We start from the raw sequence: 25,949 nt of genomic DNA, 5'->3' as shown, positions 1-25,949 counted from the left end.
TTTTCATCCATGAACCTAGATTTGTCTTATATTGTGTCTTTGCACCTACATTGCTTTCTTCCCTGTAACAGTGTCAACATCTTTTCCATTCCTCACTTTCAAGCTTTGAGACTTTTCACTGTTAATTTTAACCTTGTTTGGGTTGTGTCCAATACAACATGCAATTGGTTCCTACTGTTGAAAACTGAAATAGCCATGTTCGGCCTACATTAAAGCTGCTTACACAAGTATGTTCTACTGTGACATTTGATCTTGGATTACCATACAAATGGTAGAAACTGAAAACAGAGATTTTTCTCATTTTTAGGAATAAAATTGTTATGCATCACATCAGTCAGGAAAATGTTCACAAAATATGAGCTTGATAACAAGAAAGAGACTTCAGTCCTACAAACACTCTTCAGCACACATGTAATTATAATCCCATAAGAAGTCACACTGAAATCAATAGGACTGTTCATGGGGGTAAAGTTACAACTGTGCGTAAGTGTTTGTAGAGCTAGTACCATAATGAATACTTGAGCATATACTTGCCTGCATCCCAGCCAGCCTGGCCAAAAACAAAATATAAGAGGGAGAAGATTTGATCTATTTCCATAAGACAGAAACTTGCTTTCTAAATGAAAAAATTTGAAATTCTGAAGAGTTTGAACAGTCGACATTCTGTGTAGATATTGTTAAAGACAGGTTAACTCACCAGTTACGTACCCAGTAAAATAGATACTTAAATATTTGGTTACCATTTATTCAATACTCAAAGTACACTCACCTGCAGAAAAAACAGCACATGTCCAACTTCTTTGAATATTAACATTTGACAGACAGTGGATTTGTTAAATATGCGTGATCAGAGATTCCACACAATTTAATAAAATCACTAGAAATATGATATAGGTAGTATAAAGATGCTTACTCAATAATATGGTAACATTCTGTTAAATAGAATTATGATGATTATATTACTGTATGTTTCACTGATATAATGATTATTGTTTTGTCTCTGATATTTACCTGGCAAGGATTTGTAAACCTTTTAAACTTCCTAAATAAATAAATGGCTTAATATTTATTTATTAATATATATAACATGCATTTAATATATTTAATATTTATAGTTTAAATCATCAATGGTATGGTATGATATGAATCTATAAGAATTTGGCAATATTAACAGATGAATTCTGCACTTTTAGTATGTTACTAATTTTTTTATATTATGTAGCTTCACAGGATAATGCAATTGGGAGTGGTCATATCAGAGCTCCTTGAGAATGGTTCTTCAGTTATGGTTTGTTTGGAAGATGGTTGGGATATTACTGCACAGGTAAGCTGCTATTACAAATTTGTGAATGGTGGGGGCTAGTAAACACCAGGCATTAGGTTTTGGCCAAGTAGCTGTAATTTTCTTATAACTTTAAACAACAAATTCCTAAACGCAACCTGTCCTGGCAGCAGGGAAAAGGCAAGGGCTACCTGATCTGTCACTCTTCATCCATTTTGATTTTCAAATCCAGAACAAGCAGTCAAAACGTATGCTTTCACCCAAGGTCTTGATGGCCCTGCACAATTCAAGGGCCTAACCAAGGTCTGCAGCCCTGTGCAGACTACTTCATGAGGAAAGGCTAAAATTCACGACTAGAAATTGCTTAACTTCGTGGCTGAAACACATTTTGGCACACAAGGTGAGTTGATGGGCATTATGCCCTTAGCTCTACCACTGTGTGTTCGAGAGACTCTTTGCCATGTACACACACAGTTCCGACCCTGTAGCATCTGCTTCCAGGACAAATTACCAAAGTATAGATCTTGTGAAACAAACCAGGCATTAAATGAAAAGCAACAGCTGAGCTCATTCAGTGAGTAGATTGTGCCTGTGTAAATGCATCATAATCCAAAAGGTACATACAGCAAATCAATAATTCCATCAAATAGTTTGAGAACCTGACACATAACTCATAGCTCCGTACAAACAAAAGCACAATTGAAACTTAACACCGTCTACTCAGCCATTTTTAAATTATAAGGGAGGAGTGGAGGGATAGATGTATAGACAGAGCAGGAAGAGACCCATTTCTGCCCAGTGCTGTCTTTTAACCACCACCTAATGGCTGATAAAGGAAGGGCTGCAGGCAACATGGCATCACTCCAGAGGGTATAGTCGACCACCTTCCAGGTCCTTTTCTGCAATCCTCTGCCAGCTGAGATGGCCAGCACCCATTTTCTAAATGTTTGTCATTTTTGTCTGTTGATAATGCTTTTAATTTAAATTTGGTAAATAGCGTAGTGATTTCCAAATTCAGTAATCACTTGAATTTGCTTTTTTCCCCCAAATTCAGTAAAACCTCACTTTAGTTGAAGCTCTTTTGTATGAAACTTGCTCTTATCCAACTTTGGATTATTTCTGCCTTTGTAAATCACTTATCTAGTAACTTCCCCAGTTATTTATAACTTAATTTATTTTAATGCTTTTGATGCCTTGCAGTATTTCATAAAAACAAGTTTAGAACATTTCAGTTTGTTGAACATGATATATCTAATATTAATGCCAGTGCACTCTGTTTTGTGATCTAGGTGGTGTCTCTAGTGCAATTACTCAGTGATCCATTCTACAGGACACTTGAAGGCTTCCGAATGTTAGTGGAAAAAGAGTGGCTCTCTTTTGGTCATAAGTTCAATCAGCGTAGTAATGTGACCCTCAATTGTCAGGGTAGTGGATTTGCTCCCATTTTCTTACAGTTCCTGGACTGTGTGCACCAGGTAAGAATAACAAATCTGTGCCTATTCAGTGTTTAGAAAATGGATGCGTAAGGCCATCATTGTGGAGCTATTAATAAATAATGCATTGAAAAAGAAATAGGGACTTTCCCTTCACTCTTACGAGAGAAGATTGCCCTTTTTGCAGGAAAGAGAAGGAAAATAGTGAAGCTATTGGTAGAAAGATAGAACATACATTGTCCCTGCTAAATAGTAGTAGCTGGTATTGTGGATCATATAAGGTGATTTACAGAGGGATTTCAAATAGAAGCTCTGTGAGTTAGAGGCAAGCTTCCGAGTTTATATTTACTGAGCAGGTGCAGAGAGTACATTCATTTTCTACAAAGAGAATGGCAGCATATGCGGCAGCCAACTCTTCTCTTTCCAGGTAACTCTGGGGAGACTATTCACTCCATCAGTTTTGGAAGCAGAAGAAGCTTATACAGTAACTCCTCACTTAACGTCCTCCCACTTAATGTTGTTTCCAAGTTACGTCACTACTCCATTAGGAAACATACTCGTTTAAAGTTGTGCAATGCTTCCTTATAACATTGTTTGGCTGCCTGCTCTGTCCACTGCTTGTAGGATTCTGTGGAAGAGTAGCGACTTTACAAGGGAGCATTGCACAAGTTCCTCTTCTCTACCTCCCTCCCAGCATTTCCCCCACTGCCAAACAGCTGTTTGGCAGCACTTAGGACTTTCTGGGAGGGAGGGAGCAGGGAAGCTCCACATCTCCGCTCCCCCCCTCCCTCCCAGAAAGTCCTAAGAACTGGGAGGGAGGCAAGGGCGGATTTACCAATAAACACAGGGTGCCCAGCACACACACACCCGCGATGGGGAGGGGGCGTGCTGGGCAGGGGAGCAAGGGGGAGGTGCAGGTGGCATTCCAAAAGGGGCTTTAGAGTTGCAGCCCCGGGGCCGCCCTTAACCCAGGGCCCTGTGTTCCGGGTGGCCCTGCCTGGCCGGGGGGGGGGGAACAGCTCCCAGAATCGCAGCCATGGAGTTACTGTACAATAATTATAGAGTTGGTGGTTTTTCAGTAAAACTTCAGTCTGTTACAGTTAGTGGGGGGAGCATTCTCTCTTATCTCCCTCCAGTCTGTTACTTCATTTCTGCTTCATGCTAAGGTCCACAGATCTATTACAATTGTACTTCAGCCAGCTTGCGTCTTTTGGGGCAAAACCAGACTTGTCAGTCACTGACAGCAGGGGAATGCCCCATGTCCTGAAGTTCCTTTACTTTTTTCTGCTTTGGGTGGCTGGCAGCTCAGCCAGCCCATCCTGCTGCAGAGCTTTTCTGAGGGAAATTCCAGTTTTTATTTCAAATTTTAGTCTACATTTCAGCTCAGTAATGTGCCTATCTCATTCCCAGCTGTGTTCCAGGACTGTATTTGATTTTTTGGGGCTGCTACAGGCTTCATGAAGTGAGCTAGGCTGAGAAAAGCCAGAGACAAAAGGAAGGGTCTGTGTCTCCTGCTGCCCCTTAACAAGTATCTCACTGGGGAGCTCAACCAGTTCTGTGGGCAGGACCCATTTTCTCTCTCTCTCAGCCCCATCTAGGTGGGGTCGTCTGCCCCCTTCCGCAAGCAGGAGAGAAAGCAAGAAAGATTCAAGAAGCTGATCTGCTAGACAAGAGGCAACTCAGGTCAAACAGGGTTACCTCAGCCCCCTTCTCGATCCAGCAGCAAAGGAGACAAGAAGGCAGGCAGGATTGGAAAAGAACTTGGCTCTGAGGCATCCCCTCCTCCCCCATCACAGCCCAGATGCAGCCAATGCTAGAAATTTCTGTAAGGCGGGGGTTCTCAATCCTTTTCTTCTTGAGGGCCCCTCCCCCCAACATGCTATAAAACCTCCACGGCCCACCTGTGTCACAAAAACAGATTTTCTCCATATAAAAGCCCCATGCCACAGGGAGCCCCATGAACCTAACCTGCTCAGACTTCGGCTTCTGTCCCAGGTGGTGGGGCTCAGGGGCTCGAGCTTCAGCCCCATCCCGTGGGGCTTTGGCTTTCTGCCCTGGGCCCCAGTGAGTCTGATGCTGGCCCTGTTTGACGGACCCCCTTAAAACTGCTCACGGCCCCCCCAGGGGGCCTGGGACCTCTGGTTGAGAACCACTGCTATAAAGCATTTTGGGGCTACATGTTTAATTTGAAAGACATTACAGAAAACAAGGCCCTGAGCCTGCAACCACTTCTGCCCCAGGACAATGTCATTCCTGTGCTCAGCCCCAGCTGGGAACATTGCCAGGATCGGGGCCTCACGTTTCACTGTGATAATTACCGACTGGCCCAACTGCCCACCTGGGCTACATGTGTGGGGCCCGAGCCTGCTGTGCGGCCCCGCAGGCAGCTCAGGGTTGGAGGGCAGGGTGAGGAGGGCCAGCAGGACTTCGCCTTTCAGGGGCCGGTTCCAGCCTGCTGCGGGGGGGAGGGGTGCTGGGAGCAGGGGCTGGCCCAACTTGGGGCTGCTTTATGCAAGGGGTTAGGGAGAGGTGGAGCGGGGCGCGCACGATCCTCAGCCTGCAGCTGCCCAGGGCTCAATCACTTCCTATTGCCCCAGAGGGCGCAGCCCTGTCCCGCGCCGCTGGGCCTGGTTGGCTGCCAGCGGCGGAGAGGGGTGGAGTGATGCGAGCTGCAGCAGGACCAGCAGGGGACGGGGCGGCTGGGGCGCAGCGGCCTGGGGGCAGGCTGGCCATGGGGGGGCTCAAAGAGGAGCTGCTCAAGGCCATCTGGCACGCCTTCACCGCCCTGGACCTGGACCAGAGCGACAAGGTCTCCAAGTCCCAGCTCAAGGCATATGCGGGAGGGAGCCTAGGGGTGTCAGCTGGGCTGGGGGGCAAGTGTCCTCCGCCCCACCCCGGGGCTGTCCCTCTCCCTGCCTGTTCAGGCAGGGCTGCTGCTAGCGAGGGATCCCGGGCATGGGGCAATAGCAGGGGCTTTGCAGGCTCCCGCCCCAGGACTTCCAGGCTGTGATTCCTTCCTTCTTTCTCCACCCACTGAGAGAGCGAGAGGAAGGAAGCAGCTTGTGACCATCCCTGGGTTGCTGCTGCTGGGGAAGCAAAATCAGCAGCCTCAGTCTTTTGTTCCTGCTCTTCACAGGGGTGGGGATGGAGAGCAGGAGCCTGGGAGCCTCCTGCAAAGCCCTGGGACAGTTGCCTCAGAGAGGCTTGGTGCTTTGGCTCCATTGTGGCACTGCTGGATACTCCAGTCAGGACAGCGTCAGTCACATTGACGCTCTCTTGGGATGGCCCCAAAATGGTGGGGCTCACTTTGAACATGGAATGGGGGGTGGGTCTGGAAACGTTCTATCTGGACACTCACTTGGACTGTCCTGGAGATAGTACCCTGGTGTCCATCTTTGCCACCATATAACTCTGTAAAGTCACTTGGTGCCTCCCCTAAAACCTGCTCACAGCCCCCCAGGGGGCCCCGGACCCCTGGTAGAGAACCACTTCTGTAAGGGGATTTTGGGCCCAGCTTTCTGGTTGTGCTGCCCCTCTGTAACAGACCTTCCCTTTCAGGATGGCTACTCATATACTGAGCCAATACATCCCGTGGGGAAACAGAACTATCTGGCCCATGTGAATCCCATGCTGTAGGCTGGGGTAGAACTTCTGGGGAGCCCACCCCTTGGGCCCAAGGCCAGTTTCTTCCTTGAGAGACTCAAAAGGGGTGGCATAGACCAATGGCTTTTCCTGTTCCTTTCCACCACTCCCAGCCTGGGACAGAACCCTTAGCTGTGCATAGCCTTTCCAGTGTTACTGCTCAAACTTCGGCTCTGAAAATAGTTTTGTAAATCTTTTTTCTTAGATAGTTTGGGATTTGGGGGGTTCCCTCCCTTTGTCCTCCCACCATTTGGTATGCCCAAGGTTTCAAGCTTCAAGCCCTGTCTGTCATGTCTCTGGTTCTTTCTGATTAGTGACCCTTGCTAGAGCTGCCTGTGGAATACCTTGAGGAATCGCACATTCCTTAAAAAAGTTATATTTGTTGCTCGTTTCCCCTTGTACTAGGCAGTCTCAAGAGTTCAGATATTTAATGGAGATGTCCTTGAAGCCCCAGTCTGATCCTGCCCCCCTCCTGATCCCCATCTCACTGACATGAGCCTCCTGGTAGTATCCCACTGGCACCAGCGCTCTCTAGCTGGAAATCCTCCAGCAGACCCAAGTACTCCACTAAATGGAGGCAGGAGGAGGGTAAAGATAAACACCCTCATTGAAAGAGGGACAAACCACGCCATACATCGTCTAAGAAAAAGCCTGCTTCTCCTCTTCTCTGTGCCACAAGTTGGGTTCAACCCAGAGCTCACAGGAAGCATGGATTGGTATCAACAGAACTGGGAGTTACCACCATTCCGAAGCCATCTATGACAGGGGCAGGAGTGACCCTTGCACCACACAAGGGAACTTTCACTGTCCGCACTGATGATACTGCACAGTACAAATACTGCTGCATCCAAACTCACACTGATGGATCCATCCATATCCAAGACTCCTGCCAGCTCTCCTCTCGTTAGGCCTTGATATACCCTTCTCAAGGATCTGGTGATATACACACATCCCAGATCACCAGTTTTTCTGACCCAATTCTATCCTTGCACCATCAGCACATCATTTACCAATCCTGAGCAACAGTCATGCCAAAAGTGCTCCAACGCCATCAGTATCTTATTCGCCCATTCCTGCCTCTGGCCGTATGGTCTTAAAACACATGGTACCATCAGATCCACCAATAGTCAAACAACCCTTACTCCAGTGGTTCAGAAACAAGACTTGATCCCAGAGAGAGCTTCCAGAGCCTCCTGGATGCCTCCAAGTCCTCATGACCCAAACTGTTGGGCTAGTGACCAATGGTACTCCCCTCCTTGCTGCCTTATTGTTACGATCCCACCCACTGGCCATACTGGGGCTCCTGTGATCTGTACTTTTGGGCCGCAGACTATGAGACCCCGGCACTGCTTTCAACAAAGATCACCTCCTAAACAGGAGCAGGAGCAACTGATACAGGATTCAACTGATAAAGAATTAAAGAAGGGTAATATAATTAATGCCAATCAACATGGGGTTATCAGAAAATAAATCCTGTCAAACTAACACATCGCTTTTGATGAGATTACAAATTGGTTGATAAAGGTAATAGCATTGATGTAATATACTTAGACTTCCTTAAGACATGTGACTTGGTACTGCATGATATTTTGATTAAAAATCTAGAGAGATATAAAATTAACATGGCACACATTAAATGGAATAAAAGTTGGATAACCAATAGATCTTGAAGTGTAATTGTAAATGGGGAATCATCACTGAATGGGTGTTTCTTTAGTGGGGGCCTGTGAGGATCAGTTCTTTTGTCCCTGTGCTATGTAACATTTGTATCAATGACCTGTAAGAAAACAGAAAATCACTGATAAAATTTTTAGTTGATACAAAAATTGGGGGAATGATTTAAAAAAAAAAAGAGGATAGGTCACTGATACAGAGCAATCTGGGTTACTTGGTAAATTGGGCACAAGCAAACAACATGTTTTAATATGTAAATGTATACATGTAGGAACAAGAATTTAGGCCATATTTACAGGATAGGCAACTCTATCCTAGATAATCAGCTGAATATGAGCTCCCAGTGCAATGCTGTAGCCAAAAGGGCTAGTACAATCCTTGGATGAATAAATTGGGAATATTGACTAGGAGTAGAGAGGTTACTTTAGCTCTGTATTTGGCACTCGTGTGACCACAGCCGAAATACTGTGTCCAGTTCTGGTGTCTACAATTGAAGAAGGATGCTGATAAATTGGAGAGGGTTCAGAGAAGAGCCAGGAGAATGATTAAAGGATTAGAAAACATGCCTTATAGTGATAGATGCAAGGAGTCCCATCTATTTAGCTTAACAAAGTGTTGGCTAAGGGATGACTTGATTACAGTCTTCAAGTACCTACATGGAGAATAAATATTTGATAATGGGCTCTTCAGTCTAGCACAAAAAGGTATGACACAATCCAATGGCTGCAAGTTAAAGCTAGCCAAAGTCAGCCTGGAAATAACACATACATTTTTATCAGTGAGGGTAATTAACCGTTTGAACAATTTACCAAAGGTCATAGCAGAGTCTCCATCACTAGAAATTTTTAAATCAAGACTAAATGTTTCTCTAAAAGATCTGCTCTAGAAATTATTTTGGGGAAGTTCTAAGGCCTGGGTTATACAGGAGGTCAGACTAGATCAGTGGCTCTCAACCTTTGCGGACTAGTGTACCCCTTTCAGGAGTCTGATTTGTCTTGCATACCCCCAAGTTACACCTCACTTAAAAACTACTTGCTTACAAAATCAGACATAAAAAGAAGTGTCACAGCACACTATTACTGGAAAATTGCTTACTTTCTAATTTTCCCCATATAATTATAAAAATCAGTTGTCATATAAATATTGTACTTACATTTCAGTGTATAGTATACAGAACAGTATAAACAAGTCATTGTCTGTATGAAATGTTAGTTTGTCCTGACTTCGCTCGTGCTTTTATATAGCCTGTTGCAAAACTAGGCAAATATCTAGATGAGTTGATGTACTTCCTGGAAGACCTCTGCATACTCCCCAGGAGTACGTGTACCCTGGGTTGAGACCCACTGGACTAGATTATCACAATAGTCCCTTTTGGCTTTGGAATTGTGAATCTACATAAACAAACAAGGAGAAGCAAAGTCCAGCCCATTCTGCAGGGAAGCAATCAAGTTCTGAAACTGATGCATTCAGCATCAAATTATCCTTTCAACCGTGCACCTTTTAGGAGTAATATACTCCCTGGTGGACCGCCTAAGGAGGCATTTTCACAAGGATCATGAGTGAGAACTCTGCTCTTCGGTGGTGCAGTATATTTTACAACAGTGGGGATTCCCATCCTGGGATATCTTTGCAATCCAAGGAAACAAGAAGTGCCCAGCCTACTGCTCTTGAGTTATCCAGGGGCACAATTCAAGCGGGGATGTTTTCCTGGTACAGTGGTTGGACCCATTGATTTATGCCTTCTCTCCCATCCCCCTACTACTTTGTGTCCTCAGGAAGATCAAGCAGGACAAGGCAACTGTAATTTTGATAGTATCATGGTTGCCAAGGCAATTGTGGTTCACCACTGACCTATGGACGGTCTCTTGCCTATACAAATACTTACAACTGTTTCTAAACCTGCTGTCTCAGAATAGAGGCAGGACCATCCATCCCAACTGTAGATCCCTCCATCTGATGGCCTGTTTTTTGGATGGACAATGAATTTAGAGAGATCCTGTTCACAAGAAGTCCAATCTTGTGACCTGAACCTGGTGCTAACTGCACTCATGAACCTGCCATTTGAGCCCTTGACCTCCTGCTCCCTCCTACACCTGTCTATGAAAGGGGCCTTGCTAATGGCAAACAGCTTTGCTGGAGGAGAAGGGGAGCTCAGGGCCCTTATGGTGGACCCTCCTTACACAGTGTTTCACAAGGATAAAATATCCTGAGATTGCATCCCAAGTTTCTCACAAAGATACCTTATGAATTTCACCTGAACAAAATTGTTCACTTGTCTGTCTTCTAGTCCAAGTCTCATGATAACAGGGAAGACAGGAAATTCCACTCCCTAGACGTACAAAGAGCTCTAGACTTCTACTTACACAGGACAAAGCCCTTTTGGAAGTCTCTGAGATTGTTCATCTCCATAATCAAGAGGATAAAGGGGTAAGCAGTCTCTTCTCAAACATTCTCTAAATGGATTTCCAGCTACATCCTCCTATGCTATGTGTTTATGGAGGTGCCGCCTCCTCAGATGGTCAGGGTTCATTCAACTAGATCCCAAGCTGCCTCAGTAGTATCCCTACAAGTTATTCTCTTCTTGGAGATCTGTAGAGTACCAACTAGGGCAGCATTCACACTTTTACTAAACATTATGCCCTGCTTCAAGTTTCTGCCGAGGATGCTTCCTTTGGTACAATCGGTGCAGAACACTTCCTCGTGCCCTCCTCCTCAACATGCACTGCTGGCGACTCATCAACTGTGAATACCCATAGGGACCAGCACTTGAAAAAGAAAAGTTACTTACCTTATAGTAACTGGAGTTCCTTGAGGTGTGTGGCCCCTGTGGGTATTGCATGACCCACCCTCCTTCCCCTCTGCTCGGTTTCTCACTTGATTCACTGTAGAAAGGAACTGGAGTGGCGGTTGGTTCACACCATCCCTTATACTCTCAGTTCAGAGTACAAGGAGGTGTAGGATGTAGGCATGGACCAACAAACACTGCGATTGAAATATTTTCCATTCTCAGATGCATGGTGCACATCCCCATCCACAATTAATACCCATCAGGACCATGCATCTCAAAGAACTCCAGGTACTATAAGGTAAGTAACCTTCCTTCCCACCAGGAGTGCTTTATTGTGGATGTATTAGAGTGTCAAAGTAAAAAAGTCACGTCTCTGTAGTACAACATTCTCAGCATATTCAAGAAAATGAAGTTTTGTAAACATCGCAAATGCTTCATTAGGGCATCAACCTTATTCCAACCCTGCAAGTCATAAAATACCTTGGAATCTCATTTTGCCCCTTGCTGCATTACCCAGTTTGAGCCTCCACAGGAAGTGTTGTTATATGTCCTATGTATTAGAGTAGGCTTCCCAGTGGCTACTATCTACAATCAAATAAGGTTTTTAAATTTGAAGTTGGGAACCTTCTCAAATGACCCACTATTGTACTTTGAATTCAGACACATACTTCTCCCAACTGTGATAGCATTAATTCCCTATGGAAATCCAAGACATATTCTTCTTTTAGTTAAGCAGTATTTAGGAGCACAAGCAATCTCAGGTCAGAGCAGTCAGGACTCCAGTACTGAGATCTGCTAGATAGTCATTTGTTCACCAAATTCTGCATACTGGTCATCCAATCTTAGCCAGTGCCATTTCCTTTCTTTTGGCAGATGTATTCTCCACACCTTAATGCCCAGAGGAAGATGTATATTACAGGCAAGGCCAGTAACACTTGCTATTATTAACAGAGTGTGTATATTTATTTATGTAATTATAATGTGCCTTTTTTTGAATGTCCATATTTAATGATCCTGTTTCCCACCTTGGAGAGCGACAGCTATGAAAATCCCAAAGTAAGGGATCTGTGGACCTTAGCACAAAGAATAGAAAAATTTATCCATGCTTACCTGAAAATTTCCTTTCTTCACGTAATAAGGTCCACAGATCAGTCTCATCTTGCAGAAAACCAGATCATCCAGAATAGAGATGGAAATTGATATCCAAGGATTTAAGTTCGTAATCATTGGTAGACTTTATTATGCTCTGCAGTAGGAGAAATGGATGTTTTTCCTCCAAGTATGTAACACCATCTGTAATTAAAAAAATTAGATTTGAATTATCCTGGCCAGGGAAGTTGTCTCAACTAGAGGGAACTTCATGTTCTCCTGTTGCTAGTGACTGAGAGGTCTGGTTCTGCCCCTAAGCTGCAAGCAGGATGAAGTACCCATTGTAGCACATATGTGGACCTTATTATTCAAAAAAAGGAAATTTTCAGGCAAGCATTGATAAAGTTTCCTATTCTGCCCATCTTTTCTGAATGCAGTGTTGTTGTAGCATTGTTGACTCAGGATATTAGAGAGACAAGGTAGATGAGGTAGTATCTTCAACTTCTGTTGGTGAGAGAGACAAGCTTTCAGGCTTACACCAAGCTCTTCTTCAGCTCTAAAGCTAGTCTCTCTCACCAACAGAAGTTGTTCCAATAAAAGATATTACCTCACCCACCTTTTCTCTCATCTTTTTTGGCCAATTTAAGTTTTTCTATTATACTCTAAACTACATTTTTCTCTGTAAAATCAACTGTTTATTTTTTCTAGGATAAGCCATTCAGTTACCAGAATTAATGTTTGTATGGTATCCTTTAAAAAATAAGAGTAAATTATCTATTTGTTTTTGCATTATCTAGTGAGTATCATTTAGAAAAAACTTAGCTTTATAACTAATGTGAGGGTATTTTTAAAATACAGTAGCAGCTTCCCATACGTGGTACTGTGTATTTAAATCTTTCTTACCTATTTTTTGTTTAGTAAGTGATACAAGTTATTAATATTTTGAACACACACACACTTTACACAATAAGCTGTATTTCTTGCCTTTTACCTTAGTGTTTAGTCTGTGCAATAATATTATACACCTCTTAGTCTCCGCTTAGCAAAAGGTTGTAGGCTAAGTATATGATATAGTATCATAACTCTGAATAAATTATCTAGGAGTAGTTCATAAAAGTTTCTGAAGATAGTCTTTTAGCCCATTATGATATGTTATTGACTTAACAAATTCTAACAATATTGCTACAGTTTTCAAGGGTATGATTTTTGAAAGTCATCCAAATTAATATGTATGCTTACATAGAAATTTGTCATGAAGAATCTGATCCTAAATATTTGTACTATGGTGTTTCTATGAGCAGTGCCCTATGTTAGTTTGTGTGCAACGAGATATATTATTATTATATATTATAATCAAGACCAGAATTTGATCCTAAAATTTGATATGTTACAATCTGATATTCAAATATCCCATAAATAAAAGTGAGGACGTTTGGTCTCTCTTTAAATCTCTTTTTTTTTTAACCATTCGTTTCAGTTTTAACATCTTGAGTGCAAAAAAACTTTAGAGCCAATGTGCATAAATTTGTCAGTTGTTCATTGAAAGTTACATAGAAAACATATGAAACAGTGATTCCTAAATTAGAACTGCATCATCTTTTAAAAAGTCATTGTTTATGCCAGTATCTCCAGGTGTCAGCTAAATTATTGATGCTAAATCATTGTTTCACAATAGAAACATCTGGCAGATAGTCTCATTGCTTCTAAGATGATGGGGTGGGTTAAAATGAAGTCATTACAGGAAGCTCCCCTTATTTTACACTTCAGTTATATCTATTTGGTATTTTGATAAATATAGCTCAACTGTATACTGAACAAATGATGCTCCAGAATTTAAATAAAATTCTCCATCAATTTTAGGGCCTAACCCTGCAAAGAGTTACATATGTGAAATACTTTATTTACATTAGTAGTTACAATGAACTCAGTATGACTACTCCCATGAAGTTACTCAGCTGTTCATGTGTTTGCAACAACAGTCTCTTAGTGATTACTAGTTATTCTATAGGGTATTTCACAATTTTTTTGATTATTTAAATCAAATTAATATTTATTTTTATTGGAATTACAAAACTAAAAGATATTATAAAACTGGAAATCTACAAAAGAATATTCTGAAGAGAACTGAGTAAATTCTAGAACGTCAGGAGTCTTTATTTTAGTAACAGTATCAGAAACATCTGCATGTTTACTGAGCCAATTTAGATATTCATTATATATGTATTATCATTTAGGGTGGGATTTACAAAGGAATCTAATGGTGCTAAAAACTCAATCCCTGATTTACATTTTTGGGTCGCTTATGTGAAAATTGCATCATTGTTAACCAATTTTACAACCTTTTATACAAGTTTAGGATCTGATCCCTTTCAAATCAATTGACTGCACTGGAGACAAAAGCTGATACATGATAACTAAATATACCTAACCTTTTAATGGGGTTAAGTAACCTGCAATGATTAGTGACATCTTTTTTGTGTTTATTTGTAATCAGTTAAATCATCCTAATTACCTTCTATTACATTTGATTTCCAGGGCGCACAATTCTCTCATTTCTGATTGTCTGAGCTACATTTTATCAAGGACTTTTGACCCCAGTAGCTCACCTCTAATTTGAATTTTGCGCATTGTACTGCAGTTGGAGAAATAATTGCTAACAGTGATTACCTAAGCCAGTTCTAGCACCTGTCCCATCTCCAAGTATGCAGAAATCAACTGTTAAAACACACAAAATAATAGCAACTATGTCATTCACCTTTGTTCTCTCATACTGCAAGTATTTTAGATTAATAATTGTTTTCCTGCAGAAGTAAATTATAATAATTTCTACAGTTACTTTAGCTCCAGAAGTTTCAGAAAAGGATCCAGCTGAGAAATTATTTCATTCTCTACACCTACATCCCTGCCAGGATTTGAACAAGTTTATTTTTATTGCCCTTTAAATTTGGTAAACTACTTATTAAGCAGAATTTAGGATACTGTAAAATTCATAACTAACAGCAAATCTGTTGATCTATAAAAATATCCATCCTTTGTGCAATTCACTGAAAAATTCTTAACATGGAAAAAATGTATGAAACGACATACAGAGTGCATATTTGTAAATATAGCTTTTGTGATCTGTCAGTTTATTATTCCATATGGCATTGCTATCCAGAATTAGTGTATTTGACCACTTTTAAATCTGTGCAGGCCAATAAAAGCATTAAAATCCCACTATAATTCTGTCAATCTTTTTCTTTTTATAAAGAAATCTGAAAAGCTTTTTCCTTTATAAACTTGGTCTTCCACAATTTTATTATGGAGAAAATTACATTTTTGAAAATTATGTCTTATGCATCTGTATTGTTATGAGAGTTTAGCAGTCTGCATTATGGAAATAGAGGGGACAGAATAAGCAAGTATGCACAGAACTGGAAGTTCCTAAGGTGGCTTAGTATTTTAGATATCTGCCTAGTAGCTGACATTCAAATGACAATTCATTGTGTGAAATACTCTATATGTACCTATCTATTTCTATAGGGATTTTTCCAATATTACTCCAATCCATCACTACTATGCATTGGTACCTAATTTCTTTTTGATGGATTCAGATTCAGAAATTTGTTAAACTAACACATCTGACACTATGCTCCCAAATCAACTCTCTCAGAAAAACAATCAAAGACAAACACCATGTCACTTGTGGGCGAACACTTTTCACACAATGTATCTGACCTCTCAGTCCTTGTCCTCAAATGAAACCTGCACAACACCTTCAAAAGACAAGCGTCTGAGCTTAAATTCATAGCTTTGCTGGACACTCAAAATAATGGTCTTAATAAACACACTGGATGTATGGCACATTGCAACAATCTGTAACCCACTAACCTCCCTTTTTTGACCTATGAATGACTGCAGAAGGGTTAACTGACCACTTCACTTTGAATGGTCCCTTAAAACATATGTTAATTACTTATGCTAAACAAGCTGCTCCACCTTGTATTTAGCTGTGACATTCTCAATACCTTTCCCAGACCTGAAGAATAGCTCTCTGTAGTTCAATAGCATGTCTCTTTCACCCACAGAAGTTGGTCCAGCAAAAGATACTCTCTCATCCACCTTGTCACTCAAGATTTTTAGCATTTCTGAAAATCTAAATCTGGACCACATAAAAGCAGATTTGAGTATTTAATGTCAATTGAGCATACTCCTATGATCTTCAGGGGTTTTCAGTTAGTTTGATATATTGTAACTGTAGTGATTAATGACAAACATGTTTCTTCCTTGAGGTGGGTAAAAGAAGGGAGATAGCTGAACAAAGAGCAGAAAGAAAAGTTGAGAGGGAAAATGAAAAAGAAAGGAAGGAAATGAGAAATAAAAGCAAGAATATTGGGAATATTGCAAGAATAAAATAAGTATGGAGGCGTTAGTGTTATGATAGACAAAGCCCCATGAGATTGATATTTCAGGTGATCCATTTAATTGGTAGCTCTGCTTGTGTTCTTAAAATAGTGTATTTATTTTCATTGCCCCATCTTAAGATTTACGTTCGGTTTTCTTAATTTTGAAAATGAAATTAAAAGGTGGCAAATTAAAAACGGATAAAAGGAAATTGCCACATGAAGTTGTTCAGGCCAAGTTCTTAGCAAACGCTAAAAGGGGTTAGACACTGAAATGGATTACAAGTATATCCAGAGTTGTTATAATTAATGCTAACAAATTTTGGAAGGGGTATTAAAGCTCATGCTTAAGGGCTTAAGCCAGTCTATAAATATTAATGATCAGAATGAGACTTTTTGTGAGGGGCAGATTATCCCACGTCAGTCTACTGAGGAATTTTTGCACCTTCCTCTTAAGCATCTGGCACTGTTAGACAGGATACTGAACTAGATGGACCTTTAGACTGACCCACGATGGCAAATCTTCTGTTCCTAATTGAGATTCTATATTATGTTCATTCATTTAAATATATAGAATTATATGTATGTCATGGCAAGACAACTTTCTAACATGTTTCTTTCTTAATGTAATTGTAACATTGGGTTGTTTTTTTTTCTCACTTTGAATCATCAATCTACATTTTGGAAAACAGAAGTGGTATGTAGAATAGCAAGCAACCAAAATGCATCTGCTCTAGTAATAAGAAAAGGAGTACTTGTGGCACCTTAGAGACTAACCAATTTATTTGAGCATGAGCTTTCGTGGGCTACAGCTCACTTCATAGCTCACGAAAGCTCATGCTCAAATAAATTGGTTAGTCTCTAAGGTGCCACAAGTACTCCTTTTCTTTTTGCGAATACAGACTAACACGGCTGTTACTCTGAAACCTGCTCTAGTAATGTGTATTAAGGCCATGTCTATGCTTACCGGTAGATCAGCACTGCTGTGATTGATGCAGTGGTGTCAATTTAGCGGGTCTGGTGAAGACCAACTAAGTCAAGGGCAGAGTGCTTTCCTGTCAACTGTGGTACTCTGAGAAGAGTAAGGTAAGTCAGCGGGAGAGTGTCTCCTATCAACACAGCATGATGTAGACACTGTGGTAAGCCGACCTAAGCTACGCTGACTTCAGTTACGTTATTCATGTAACTGAAGTAGTATAACTTAGGTTGACTTACCGCGGTAGCGTAGACAAGGCCTAAGGCAAAGTACCTGCCAGAGCGCTCTCTGTGTATTTCTACTAGGATAATACTCAAAATTGGTGGGGTCTGAATAAAAGTAAGCAGCCAACTTATAAAGAAATTGTGTTTTTATGCTTCCTTTCCAAAAAAGTGCATCCTCTGGATATTATGTGTGACAAAGATATCCCATATCCAGTGTGAAATAATGACTAATAGAGAGAGTTTATCCCAGAGAGAGTAGCATAATCATGAATCAGATTTGTCCAATGTTTTTATATATATAGGCTGTCAAGCGATTAAAAAAGGTAATCGCAATTGCGTGACTAAAAAGATTAATTGCACGTTTAAAAAGATTAATTGTGCAATTAATCATGCTGTTAAACAGTAATAGAATACCATTTATTTAAATATTGTGGATGTTTTCTACATTTTCAAATGTATTTATTTCAATTACAACACATAACACAAAGTGTACAGTGCTCACTTTATATTTATTTTATTACAAATGTTTGCTATAAAAAACAAAAAAAATAGTATTTTTCAGTTCACCTCATACAAGTATGTAGTGCAATCTCTTTAGCATGAAAGTTGAATTTACAAATGTAGAATTATGTACAAAAAACTGCATTAAAAAATAAAACAATGTAAAACTTTAGAGCCTAGAAGTCCGCTCAGTCCTACTTCTTGTTCAGTCAATCATTCAGACAAACAAGTTTGTTGACATTTACAGGCGATAATGCTGCCTGCTTCTTGTTTACAGTGTCACCTGAAAGTGAGAACAGGTGTTCATATGGCACTGTTGTAGCCAGCATTGCAAAATATTTATGTGCCAGATACGCTAAAGATTCATATGTCCCTTCATGATTCAGCCATAATTCCAGAGAACATGTGTCCATGCCGATGATTGTGTGACGGGTTGGACCTTCCCCATCCGGGATGCCACCTGATGTACTGGGGTTTCACTGAGCCTCGGCTGCTCCACCAGCCCGGATTTCCTCTCCCTGTTTTGCTGAATTAGGCTCTCTGGCCTCTTGCAGCACACACACACAGGTAGGGCCACACCCAGCTGCAGACACAGACTGAAGTCAGCTCTGTGTGAAAGGACTCACCCAGCACTCACGTGCACACCTCTTTTGCAGGATAAACCCTAAATAATACTGTCTTGTGTAGTATAGAAAGATCTGCACAGTGCAAGCTCATAAAAATTCGGCCTCTCCCTCAATGTGGAGAAAGAGATGCACAGCTTCTTGCCCCCCACCCATCCCAGGATATGAATTGCACAAACTGAGGTATGTTATAAACAAGAAATAAGTTTAACTACAAAAGGTAAATTTTAAGTGATTATAAGGGATAGCAAACAGATCAAAAAAGATTACCTTAGTAAATAAACAAAAAACGCTAACTGAGCTTAACACACTAGATAGGTAAGATATAAATTAGCAAATTCTCACCCTGAGTGATAAACAAGGTGGCAGATTCTTTAGGCACAAGTTGCCTTGGCTTTTCCAGGTTTTCATACACAAGCTAAAAATCTTTCTAGCCTGGGACCATCACTTCCCACAATTCAGTCTTTGTTTCCTCCTCAGGTGTTTCCAGGTGTGTTGTTGTAGGGAGAGTGAGGTCCCCTCATAATGTCATTTCCCCCCTTTTATATCTTCTCCCCACCTTCTGGAAAGCTCTTTTGCTGTGACCTGAGTCAAACAGTTCCCACTGTGTAGTACTATCTCTGAAAGGTTTCTGTTGTATACAGTTCCTGGGGTAATCCTTGTGCTTGTGTTAATTTCCTCAATAAGCCATTAACATTGTTTGGCCTTTTTACGGTCATACCTGAAAGGCTGCTTGTAGGTGTTTACAACCTCAGGACATGTTTCAGCAGCACATCACATACATAGCCAAACTTCATAACTTCACACATGACAATAGCACATACAATCTGTCTAGCAGATCAAGACTTTTAGAATGACACCTCACAAGGCATACTTTGTATAAGACATATCCTAATTACATGACAGTGGTGTATATTGAGGTGTCAAGGTATAACAGACGGGTTCTGCTCGATAACTATCCAAAGCAATGCCAGCCAACGCATGTTTACTTTCATCATCTGAGTCAGATGCCACCAGCAGAAGGTTGATTTTCTTTTCTGGTAGTTCGGGTTCTATAGTTTCCGCATCAGAGTGTTGCTCTTTTAAGACTTCTGAAAGCATGCTCCATACTTTATCCCTCTCAGATTTTGGAAGGCACTTCAGATTCTTAAACCTTGGATCGAGTGCTGTAGCTATCTTTAGAAATCTCCCATTGGTACCTCCTTTGTGTTTTCTCAAATCTGCATTGAAAGTGTTCTTAAAACGAACAGCATGTGCTGGGCCATCATCCGAGACTGCTATAACATGAAATATATGGCAAAAAGCAGGTAAAACTGAGCAGGAGACATACTATTCTCCCGCCAAGAAGTTCAGTCACAAATTTAATTACCACATTTTTTTAACAAGCATCATCAACATGGAAGCATGAAGGGGCATACGAATGTTTAGCATATCTGGCATGTAAATACCTTGCAATGTCAGCTACAAAAGTGCCATGCGAACGCCTGTTCTCACTTTCAAGTGACATTGTAAATAAGACGCCGGCACCATTATCTCCCGTAAATGTAAACAAACTTGTTTCTCTTAGTGATTGGCTGAACAAGAACTAGGACTGAGTGGACTTGTAGGCTCTAAAATTTTACATTGTTTTGTTTTTGAGTGCAGTTATATAAAAAAAATATCTATATTTGTAAGTTGCACTTTCACAATAAAGAGATTGCATAACCGTATTGTATGAGTTGAACTTAAAAATACTATTTCTTTTGTTTATCATTTTTACAGTGCAAATATAATATAAAGTGAGCACTGTACACTTTGTATTCTGTGTTGTAATTGAAATCAATATATTTGAAAAAGTAGAAAAAATCCAAAAATATGTAGTAAATTTCAATTGATATTCTGTTGTTTAACCGTGCGATTAAAACTGCGATTAATTGACAGCCCTAATATATGTGTTTACCAATATATGTGTTTACCAATAGATTTATATCCAGTTACACTACTTTTGAGAGTCCTATTGGCTCTACAAAGCAGAACATTCCCTGTAGATTAATACTAGATGAATAATCTTGTTTTCAGATGGTTATGCATTCTAAACTCCAAGTCTCCAGGACAATATTAGGAAATTATCTGGTTCCAGAATACAGAGTTTTAAAACAGTTAATATTTTAGTAGAAATTTTTGAGAGTCAAAATTCCTTTTCTAGATTGTAGTTCCCCAACAACCAGAGCGCCTCATCGTGAGAGGTGCTGAGCACAGAAATTCCCATTGCGTAGCTTGAGCTATTCACTGCCAGATTATAAGGAAACATGAAGAGGCAAATGAGATTTTTCTTTTTTTCATTTGAAAATATCACTGGTATTAAGGGTACAGTGAATCTAGCTGGTAGTAGTCTCCACTATCATTCAAGAAGCTGGAGTTTGATTTCTGATACCATCTTTCGCTCCTATCTGCTGGGCATCAGGGTTCTATAGGAAATGCATTCAACTTCTGAATGTGAGCATCTGATGTCACTGAACAGCAATTCTTTTAGGTGACATTTCAGAGAGAGTATCCTCCAGTCATCAGCCAGAAGGGTAACTGGCTTGGAAATGAGGAAGATAAAAGTAAAGGAAAATCTGGAGACACTGTGGACTTTGGCATGTGCAAGTTAAAGAGACTCTTTCCAGACTGATGGACCCCAAATTTGGAGTTTCAGGGGTTTTTTTTCTATTTTGTCTACTTGAAAAGCCCATATAATTCTTTGTAAATTGTTAGCATATTAGCACTCCTAGGCAATTCTAAATAACAAACCATATGTGATAGAGAAGAAAATATAATTAAAGAAAATCTCCTGTTCAAGATTCACAGTGATCATAAATGTATAGGATGAAAAGGGGATTATTTTCAAAATTATGAAACATACTTTGACAGTGTTCTTGTAACTTTCAAAACCTTGAAGATTTATTTATTTACCTCATCCAACTTGTCTCTTAAGTTAATATCTCCTATTGGACTTACTTCTGTTGGTGAAAGAGACAAGCTTTCAAGCTACACAGGCTCTTCTTCAGGTCCGCTGAACTTTCGTTACTTACTTAACTATCATTCCAATATAAAGCAATGTCACATTTATCCAAGTTAACTTTGGCCTAACATGAGTATAGCTGGATGTGGGATACTAGATGCTCATTGCAGATGAACGAAATTCGATGCTAGGGGCAAATTTACCAAACTTTGCAATTACTTTGGAAAATGGAGACTAAGCCTAATATGAAATCGCTTTTATAAAAGTGGTGTCTGTTAAAGCAGCCAAAAATAGCTATACTGTTTATGCAGAAAAACTGCTGTGCTTTTAAATTGAAAATTAGGATCACACTATCTAAACTCTAGTACTGGGATTAGCAACCTATGGCACGCATGCCGATTTTTAATGGCACACTGCTGCCTGCCGGGTCCCAGCCACCAGCCCTGCTCAGTCTGCTGCTGAACCCAGGCCGGGACCCCGGCAGGCAGCAGCGTGCCATTAAAGATCCTGCCCGACTCGGCCCGCTCTTCTCTGCCCCGCCCCCCCGGCAGGATGAAGAAGCTTGGTCCTGCTGGTTGCTGCTGCAGGGTAGGCAAGCTCCCCTCTCCCCCTGCCTCTTCCCCCAGCGTGCTGTGTTCCTGCCCCTCCTCTCCCTACCACCGATCGGCTGATGGCCCTTACAAGGGAGGGGGAGAAGCGGAGCCGCAGCACGCTCGTTGCTCCGGGGAGGAGGCGGAGAAGAGGTGGGGATGGGGGTCTTGGGGAAGGGGGGTGGAATCAGTGCATATCCCCTCCAGCCCCCTGCCATGAGCTGCTCTGGGCAGGGGGCTGGGAACACCCCCACGACTCCAGCCCACACCCCCAGCCCCCTGCCCTGATCCCTGCACTCCCCACAACCCCAGCCCTGACTCCAGTACTCCACACACATACGCATCCCCCCCACACCCTATGCCCTGACTCCTGCACCCCCCACAAATACCCAGCCCCCTCATACCCCATGTCCTGACTCTTGCATCCCCCTACCCTGAGCACCAAACAGGAGCTCCTGCTCCCTCCCACATTCCCACCTGCACCCCTTGCACCAAATGGGAGCTGCCCAGGTAAGCACTCCACACCCAAACCTCCTGCCCCAACCCTGAGTCCCCTCCCTCATTCTAGCTCCTGGCCAGACCCTGCACCCCAACCCCCAGCCTCCTCCTTCACCCCCAGCCCTGTGCTCAGTGCACTCCCATCCTCAGCTCAGTGCAGAGAAAGAGGAAGAGAATGGGCTCGAACCAGGGAGAAGGTAGGTACCCACTCAATTTGGCAGGGCTGGGATCCCAGACCAGCAGTGGACTGAGCGGGGCTGGCAGCCGGAACTCTGGCTGGCAGGAGCCAGCGGACAGAACCCCAGACTGGCAGCAGGTTGAGTGGCAGTGGGCTGAACCACTTGCCAGCCAGGGTCCCGGCTGCAGGCGCTGCTCAGCCTGCTGCCAGCCTAGGTGAACGGAACCCCAGGCCGGCAGCGGGCTGAACGGGCCAGCGGCGTAAGATCAGCATTTTAATTTAATTTTAAATGAAGCTTCTTAAATATTTTGAAAACCTTGTTTACTTTACATACGACAATAGTTTAGTTATATAATATATAGACTTATAGAGAGACCTAAAAAACGTTAAAATGTATTACTGGCACACAAAACCTTAAATTAACGTGAATAAATGACGACTCGGCACACCACTTCTGAAAGGTTGCCGACCCCTGCTCTAGTATTTTGATGGAGCAAACATTCCATGGTTTACCTCAGCTACAAAATGTCTTAAATGAAAATACCAGAAAAAGAACCTGCATAAATGGATCCATAAGGAGTGTAGGTAAGACAATGGCCTTTAAGTACATATTTGTTATCAGTATTCACAGGGTTATTACTTTTTCATTATATTTTACCTTACTGTGCTTTAAACATTCTTGTTTTACTGTAGTTAATGTCTTTTTTCCCTTCTGTATGTATTTTGTAGATTCACAACCAGTATCCAACCGAGTTTGAATTCAATCAGTATTTCCTGAAGTTCTTAGCTTTCCACTACGTATCAAATAGATTTAAAACATTTCTTCTGGATTCAGACTATGAAAGACTAGAACATGGTATGTGTAGAAGAATGTGGTTGATGCTCATTCATTTTTTTTCATTTTATTATTTTACACTTTCGCTTTTAATTAATATTTAGTTCATAGGAGTCTTTCCATTGTGAGATGGTGCTAATGATTACATTGCAACAAACTAGAAACATAGAAAAACTTACCATATGCTGTGTAAGTGCCTGGGGTGTACTGTAATTAATTCTGTGTACAGAGTCATTGGCAGTTATATTTGGTGAATGAATAATTCCTGAACCATGCTAAAAGGGAAAGAATAAAAGGGTAAGAGAAATTGAAAGAATAGTTATAATTGCCAGACCCTTGCTTCACTTTCCAATCCACTCACTTAATACAATTTCTACTTCCATTTGCCTGCTCTCTAAAGAACTTTTGTTTTTTATTTTTATTTTTTTTTAAATTACAGAAAAGAAGACCTGGGTTTCATGAGATTGTATGGCATTTCCATAAAGGAGAGCCTTTTTCCCCTTCCTCATGAACACCTGTGTTTTTCTTTTACTTTCTTCCTCTATCTCTTGCAGACTAAATTGCTTCTTCTAAGGCCCCACCTCCCTTCTGCATTCTCAGCCCTACCTCTGTCAGATTGATCACTCAGTCACATCCACCTTTCTCAGGCTTGTCTCTGACCATATGCAAGAAGCAAAGCGGGTAGTGTAAACTCTGAAATTAACAGTTTTCACAGAGAAATCATGTTTTTCATGGCAAGCAGTCAATTTAATGCATTCTGTAAAATCCCAAACAACCATGAAACTAATCCAGGCACTGAGCAACCATTCTATTTCTGCACAAAATACTGATTTGTATGTTTTTTAAACTAATGTCATTTTATCATAGTTCTGAGACTCCCAACAGTGTGGTGATGCTTTCAAATATCACCACACCAAAAAGGAAATAGTGGCCTCAGTGAAGTCAATGACAAAACTACCGTTGACTTCAGTGGAGCCTGGATTTCATCTCAAGTCTCTGCTCTTGGACTTGGACTTCCCAGTCCACATTTCAGATGGTGATATTGCACAATAGCAGAACAATGTATCATAAGTTACTGAATGATTACAACATTTTTAATGTGTATATATAGTACACTAAATTGCCGCTTAAGTGCAAAAACAAAAAGTAAATTTTGAACAAACCTCATTAACAATACCTCAAGTACTGCAGTAGGCTTCAGAATAAGAATGCAAATGTCGCATTTTATTTTCATATCAAGTTGGTGTTCAGGCAGCAAGAATGGCATTTACCCTGCACCACATAAAAATCTTTACTGTTCTTTTCATCAATTCAGACCTCTTAAGTATTAGGCATTTTTGCAATGTTTTCATTTCAAGATAAATGTCATAAAACCAAATCCATCTGCTTTACCATTTGTTACATGTAACTATAAATCCTTCTTTTACCTTTTTTTCCTATAGGGACATTGTTTGAAGATAAAGGAAACATACATGCCAAAAAGGGAATCTGTATTTGGGAATGTATTGAAAAAATGCACAAAAGGAGCCCAATTTTCTTCAATTACCTATATGCACCTGTTGAAACAGAGGTATGATATAGAAACTTTTATGTTGTTTGTTATTCTGAATGATTCTCTAAGTAGTTTGCCACTTGCTGAATTGGTCTAGACTAGTTTCAGACATTTATTATGCTAAGTAACCTGTTTAAGAAATACATCTTACAGAAACCTGTTTAAGATTAATACATCATTGGAATTTCTCACTAGTTTATATCACTAGTCATGCAAATTATTTAAGACTCATATTGGTTAATTGTAAAGGGGCAAGTCTTAGAACATTTACTCATCCACACGTGTCCCACTGACATAAAGAAGACTACTTAGGTGCATGACATAAGATTAATTATGTGAATAATGATTGCAGGAGCAATCTTAACATTTGCACAAGACCATAAAAAGTAAATCTAAATAAAAATTATGAGGAAACAAGTTAAAAGTAAATATAAATTCCATTGGTAGTGAGACATGTTTCATAAGGTCCTGATACATTGCATGACGTGTCATATCATTGCCTGATAGGATCATATATTGATCACATTTAGCTGTATCTTGAATAATTTTATAGTGTCAATATTTATCACTATGACCCATATCCCTTCTAGTTAGAATTATTTTCTAAGTATAAAGTACAGCGTCATGAACAATACTTGTCAATTTTAAATTAAAACATTCAGTAAAATATTAAAGGTATGCCTGGCAACACACAGATTA

At 40.9% G+C, this 25,949-nt stretch overlaps 1 protein-coding gene and 1 long non-coding RNA gene across 8 annotated transcripts in view; one reads left to right on the top strand and one right to left on the bottom strand.

The window, feature by feature from the left end:
- Positions 1-25,949, bottom strand: part of LOC311521651 — an 80,163-nt gene that overhangs the window by 29,670 nt on the left and 24,544 nt on the right. For all 3 annotated transcript variants that reach the window (XR_014711944.1, XR_014711945.1, XR_014711946.1), the window contains exons 2-3: positions 23,878-23,973; positions 11,930-12,112 (exon numbers count right to left, since the gene is read on the bottom strand). This is a non-coding gene — a long non-coding RNA (uncharacterized lncRNA). The remainder of the gene's footprint in view (positions 1-11,929; positions 12,113-23,877; positions 23,974-25,949) is intronic.
- Positions 1-25,949, top strand: part of SBF2 (SET binding factor 2) — a 555,237-nt gene that overhangs the window by 509,305 nt on the left and 19,983 nt on the right. For 4 of the 5 annotated variants that reach the window (XM_084630065.1, XM_084630064.1, XM_084630063.1 and 1 more), the window contains 4 exons: positions 1,223-1,324; positions 2,572-2,757; positions 23,593-23,719; positions 25,141-25,268. In XM_084630065.1, the coding sequence (XP_084486191.1) occupies positions 1,223-1,324; positions 2,572-2,757; positions 23,593-23,719; positions 25,141-25,268 (543 nt within the window). Of the gene's footprint in view, positions 1-1,222; positions 1,325-2,571; positions 2,758-11,692; positions 11,932-23,592; positions 23,720-25,140; positions 25,269-25,949 lie in introns of those variants that run through there. The other variant, XM_084630066.1, reaches the window with a different exon arrangement.

The sequence above is a fragment of the Lepidochelys olivacea genome (genome assembly GCF_965140295.1).
Source record: "Lepidochelys olivacea isolate rLepOli2 genome assembly, chromosome: 6".
Lineage (NCBI taxonomy): Eukaryota > Metazoa > Chordata > Testudines > Cheloniidae > Lepidochelys > Lepidochelys olivacea.
This window is presented reverse-complemented; position numbering and strand designations above follow the sequence as displayed.